This window comes from Triticum urartu, chromosome 5A (genome assembly GCF_056163025.1).
Source record: "Triticum urartu cultivar PI428250 chromosome 5A, HENAU_Tu73, whole genome shotgun sequence".
In the NCBI taxonomy this organism is placed as follows: domain Eukaryota; kingdom Viridiplantae; phylum Streptophyta; class Magnoliopsida; order Poales; family Poaceae; genus Triticum; species Triticum urartu.
The window spans coordinates 78299091-78305220 of record NC_141877.1 but is presented as its reverse complement, the minus strand read 5'-3'; the positions used below and the strand labels follow the sequence as shown (position 1 = coordinate 78305220).

General features: G+C 39.1%; 1 protein-coding gene across 2 annotated transcripts; it reads left to right on the top strand.

The window, feature by feature from the left end:
- The first annotated feature begins 543 nt into the window (after positions 1-543).
- LOC147970343 (uncharacterized) lies at positions 544-4675 on the top strand. 2 transcript variants are annotated; one of them, XM_087522634.1, is made up of 5 exons: positions 544-759; positions 1182-1271; positions 1619-1806; positions 1951-3215; positions 3299-4675. In XM_087522634.1, exons 4-5 carry the CDS (start codon positions 2807-2809, stop codon positions 4204-4206), a joined length of 1317 nt encoding a protein of 438 aa, XP_087378760.1. In that variant the 5' UTR covers positions 544-759; positions 1182-1271; positions 1619-1806; positions 1951-2806; the 3' UTR covers positions 4207-4675. The 2 variants fall into 2 exon arrangements, with proteins under 2 accessions (XP_087378760.1, XP_087378759.1); XM_087522633.1 differs by having other exon boundaries at positions 1580-1806.
- Positions 4676-6130: the final 1455 nt, after the last annotated feature.

Sequence of the window (6130 nt, the reverse complement as noted above, 5' to 3'; positions counted from 1 at the left end):
ACCATATCCGACGGTGTGGAGAGCCCTAGGGACGCAGTCGCGTGTGGCCAACGTGAAACAGACGGTGCAGAGGGCCTCCTCGTCGAGCCATACATTTGAATTCGACATTTTATTCTTGGTGTGCAATAAGTGTAGATGGAAATTGAGTCCCAACAAGAAATTTTTAGAGATAAACCCTTGATTGGAAATTTTTATTAGGAATAGTAGTATAATAATTTATAGTTTACAAATAAAATAAGTGAAGTGAGTAATTTCTTTGTTATGCGTGTGAGTTGTTGCCCTGTTGGTTGGCCTTGTAGGTGGATAGGTCATTTAGTCAGACCTGGCACAAAGCGAGCAAGCGCCTCGTGGTGCATAGGGGTGTCACGCGTGTCATACCAACCACCCGGGGGAGAAAATTCCTTCAAAATAAAAGCAATCGATTGATAACATAATTTAATGTGATCAAAATCCTGCACCAAAATGACATAATGTATCATTAAAGAATACACTACATATTACTAGAAGTAAATGCTTTGAAATCTTAAGTGTGCATGTCGACTACTTCCCATTGAATCATAATCCAATCTTCAAAAATAGCTCCTAATAAATGACGGAAAACCTCAAACTTATCTACAAAAGGCTAGACAAATTTCATTAGTACCATGAGCTTCTCCTAGTGATAAGGTGAGACAACAAGTTCTCTTGTGTTCTTGACCTCTTTACAGTGTTATTGTCGTTGGCCATGTTTTAGGGAACGAGATCAGAGACTTTGTTCTTGTAAGTTTCCCCCTCCTAATTTTTGTGTTGTTATGCTTGACTTTGTGTATGGGAAATCCGTTCTTTCCCATCTAATTTTTCTTATGCTCTTTTGGTACACCCTCAGCAGAAAGGATTGGGGGCGCGGTGAGATTGTTCTATTTTTTTCTCGCTTGTTGGTCCTTCCTTGTCACCTCTTCTTATGTCTTTATAACTCATGTTAGTTTGTCTATGGCGGTGAAGATTCATGGAATTCCTATGTAAAGTTTTGTTATTTTAACATTTTTCGAACAATTCTCCCATCACGTTTTGTTAGAGGTCTTGATATTGTCTACCTTTTTTCTTTTTTTTGCATCTTCACTGTTATGCATGCATTCATACTTTCCACAAATGCCAAATTTGAGGTCTAATGCTGACACAAGCTTACCATTCGTCTGCTTTAGATAGCCAGCAGACAACATCCATTTTCTTGCTGGCAAAGGAATCGGCTGGAGAAAACTCTATATACACCATTGCTTCACTTCGGGATCTTTGTAAGTATGCAATATCCTTTCTTGCTTTCTATCCAAGTGTCTACCAAGTAATGCAATATTTTCGGTGGTACTAAGTCATGGTTGGATGGGTTCTAAAGCCTTAATCACCAAGGTTTTGTATGAGTATGCAATCCAAACAGGCATGAGAACTTCCAAATCCACAAATAAAACAATTTTAATGCTTTGAATGAGAACATATCATAATCAATCACAAAATGGAAACGATACCAAGTTAATGTATTTATTTTTTTCTATATATATTTGATGATACTTTAACAACCCATCATTTATTTGTGCATATTTATTAGCACTGGGAACAGAAGTTGAAGGCAAGATCTATCTTTCAGGATAATTGGCCATTACAGATTCCAGTGTAAACTTGAAAGGCAACTCGTTATCATAAGACATGGAGAACTAGCCAAGCGAGCATCTTAGTAACATATTCACAATAAAACCCACAAATGGATTTGCATATCTTGACAATGATACAATAAAGCGGACAATACTTGCACAAGAAGCTACATTCCGGGAACAGGTAGGTTGTGATTTTACTATGTGCATTCAGTAGTCTATGGAGAAACAAAACATTGCTTAGATATGTAAATGACATATTTTTTCTTATACTTTTCCATAGATGTAGTTGTTTCTCATTTCTTATAAAGTTTCGGTATCTTTATAGGTCTCAGAACTTCATCGTTTGTAAAATGTCTAGAAGAACCTAATGGAATTAGAATGCCAAAGAGGTGGATTAAGTGAACATTCTCGAGAAAAAATGTATTCATCACCGTCTGGGGGTATAAGAACAATCCGTAAAGTTGAGCCTCCTACTGGACATGATATGAAGAAACCATCTAAAAAAATAATGAAGGGAAAATATATAGAGTGTAGTTAAAATGGAGTGTCTATGAGGCATAGCAATAGTAGGTCCACACAAGAAAAGCTAGCCTTTTAGGTTCCAAATGATGCACATGTTGATGCTTTTGATGATGATGTGGTGATACTATCGGAGAAGCCTGCAAATAGTTCAACAAGAAATACAGTCTCCACTCCTGGTACAAATGTGAAGGATCTTCAGTTGCCAGCTGATGCACATGATGATGTGGTGATACTATTGGAGAAGCCTGCGAAGAGTTCGACAATAACTAGTGGTTCTGTTCTCGGTACAAATGAGAAGGACCTTCAGGTTCGAGATGATGCTAATGCAGATGATAGTAATCATGATGTGGTAATTCTGTCAGAGAAGCCTGCAAATAGCTTGCCAAGAAATAATGGTTCAATTCTTGGTATAAATGTGAAGAACCTTCAGGTTCCAACTGGTGCACATGTTGATAATTGTGATGATGATGTGGTCATACTATTGGAGAAGTCTGCAAATAGTTTGCCAAGAAATGATGGTTCAATTCTTGGTAAAAATATGAATCTTAACATTGACGGTTCCTCAAGCATGAATAATAAGTGGATCAGTGGTTCACAACCATCATATGTATCAACAATGAATGATTTGAACAAAAAAAATTGTAGGGCCATATAGTAATATGGTAACAACAAATTTCCCAAGTGTGGGATGTTCTACTTCTCAGAACCAGGTCTGTTCATCCACGGGAATGAACCTCAACCTCCCAAATGTGAAGCTTGAAATTGAGCCCTCCTCGCACATGAGCAAGAACTGTGTTAGTGGTTTAGAACAACCAGGTGTCTCAATAGTAAATGTTTTCAATAGAAAAGTGGCAGGATCATCAAGTATTATGAAAATAGAAGACTCTCCAAGTGTGGGTGCCTCTAGTTCGCAAAACCAATGTTATTCATCGCCAGGAGTGAACATGGACATCCTAAGCTTAGAAGATACCTTTAGAGGAAAGCATCTGGGTGCAGCCATTGATTCTAAGTTCTTTGTTGCAAATGAGGAAGCAAGGCATAACAATCCATACATCCACACAAAATATGGTAATCTTTTCTTTTTTTTGCAATTGTCATAGCTTTATGTAAGCATCAATGCACAGTAAGTGTAGAACTTTTTCCTTTTACAGATAGAAGCAATAATGGCATGGAATGCTTCACACACGAGAAAAATGGTGTTGATTCCTCTACCGCACATGATCACTCCATCTATGGCATCCACAATCCACAAACATTTGCAGCGTCTAGCTCCAATGCTGCATTCAAATCTTTATGGAAAAGCAATAACAAAGATTACACAACTAGGAGGTATTATGGTGGCATTGAAGTGCCTAATGGTCAGAATGGTTGCCTTCCAACATTACGAGAGTATTGTCGCCTTCCAACACCAAATATTACACAACTAGGAGAGGCTCAATATCAAAAGCAATCCCAATTCTATAATTGTCCAAAGGACATGAATCTAGGCAATGGTCCTCAAGATGCAGCTGCCACTCTGGAACAAGCAAGAGATGGTAGGCAAATGGAAATCTCATGGGTGAAAAATAAGTTGCTAAACATGAGAAAGGAAATCTCGGCGAAGAAGTCACAAGTGCCATCAAATTATGCAGCTGGGCAACACCAGATTTTGCCTGGTTCCATGGTTAATTCAGAAGGTAATACAAGAATTCTTGGTTTCCCTATTAATGCAGCCATCGATAGAGATTCTCAACTCTCATGCACTATGCACATGGGCACAGCTAGCACACCCACGAGTAAGGGTGTCGCTAACATGGAAATGCAATTCCAGAACAAGGATGACACCAATTCCAGGAATCTCATTGACCTGAATGTTGCACTGACTTTCATTGATGAAATGGATATAGATGCCCGCCTCTCAGAAGGCGACACTGTTCCTCAAGAACATGATCATTCTTCCAATGAAGCTCTTGTTGTGACTTCTACGAAGAATCTTATGGCCATGCATAAGGATAAGTTCCAAGCAAGATCACCTGAAGGTAATAATAATGATGATGACTGTGAAGCTTTGAAAATGTAGTTGTTCAAAACCAAAGACCGCCTGCAGCTCAATTCTATTAACCCAAGAGAATAAGAGGAGTGAAAACCATGACATTGCTACAGCTTCAGCCTCCAATGTCTCTAGCAAATCCAATTCAAGCGTAGCAATGCCTACATATGGAAGTTACGCCAGGTACCCAGGATGCATGATGATGCCTACCGTAGGCTCAAAGAGAACTTAAGATTTCTTAGCTCATGAGAACTTAATAAAAAGTAGTTTCTTGGTGATGGACTTGCCAATAATTAAGGAACCAGTAGCTTACAATAAGTAAGGAACATCAGTATGGTTCACAAGTTTAATATGGTCTCTACAAACCTGCATTGGATGAAAACATCTTACCATGCTTATTTCGGAGCGAACTCTTGTTTGAGATTTATTTTTTCAATGAATGTTGTAATGTCACTTTTGATTGATTTGGTCATTTCATTTGATTTAGTAATTTCATTTAGGAATCATGAGCATGTTGACGATTCAATGTTCTGAATTGTTTAAGAACAATGGTTAACATATGCAATTTTAACACACCAATGACGTCAAGTTGTCATTTTTAGTACTTTTCACGGTAAACAAGTTGTAGGTAAGGTCTACTTGAGGTGGTTTGTTTTGATGACACATTTAGTTAACTGGATATACAATTTTAGAATGATTGGTGAGAAGGAGTGTGTAGGGATACGACGGGCAACCAGATTCACAAATTATTCTAATATTTCGTTTATGCCAGTCTGCCACAAAGTGAAGTAAGAAGCCAGCCACCCGAGCACGTACCCTGATAGGCTCGCCGCCAAATCAAATAGGAAACCTCAACCCTATTTTAACTCACTGATGATGTCAATTTGCCATTTTTAGTACTTTTCATCTTCATGGCTGAGATATCCTTCGGTACATTCCTCTAAAAATTATAGTTCTTGAGACAGATCTATAGTCTACATTAAAACTTAATTACCCCTCACTTCAAAGAAGAAGTATATAGACAATTTACATGTTAAAAAAGGCTGAATCACCAACCAACTATAGCCTGGCACAACGTCGGCCTAGATGGGTGCAGAGTCGGCCAACGGACCACGGGAACCAGCGAGTATGATGCGACGGTAAGTCAGGCATGACGGTGTGATTTTTTCTGGGATAAGACTATTATGCCCTAATTAATCTAAGAAATCAATTGATTAATTGGATGGATGGGAACACCTGTTGCATGGTTTTAGGGGGTATGGAAGCACCTGTTTTCATGCTAAACATGTCCTAGGTAATATCTGGTGTAGGTGGTTCTTCTTGATGGCGCGTTTGGGTCTCATGAGATAGACAATTTTAGAATATTTGGCCAGAAAAGATGCGGAGGGATATTGACAACCAGGTTCCTAATGTATTATCCAAGATTATGTTTTCACTTGTGTCCGCTAGAAAGTCATGCACGAAGCCAATCACTCGCTCACGTGCCCCAAGAGCCTCACAACATTTTTCACTCGCCTCTAACTCGCTCACCCCCGGTAAAATAGAAAACCCCAACCCTAGATCTCCCTCATTTCATCTTCGTTCTCTTCTCTCCAATGAATGGAGGTGGTTGCAGTTTGAAAGAGCAAGGCCATCTGATGATATGACCCCATCTCGATCCCCATCCATTGGTACATGCATGCGTGATCACGTACGTTTGGGATGTTCATGAACGGGTGCAAAGCACGACTGCTCCTATCTACTATTTAATATAAGATAAATCTTTTTCCATAATAGCGATTGTAGGTTAGGTGGTCACTCCTATCTATTTAATATAAAAGATATGTTCCCCCATAATGGACAACAAGAAATTGTAGGTTAGGTGGTCGCATGAGAAAGCGGCCACCAGCAGGTCTCTCGTTCGAACCCGCCACACCCTGGATTTTTTATGTACAAAGCTACTATGTGGGTGACA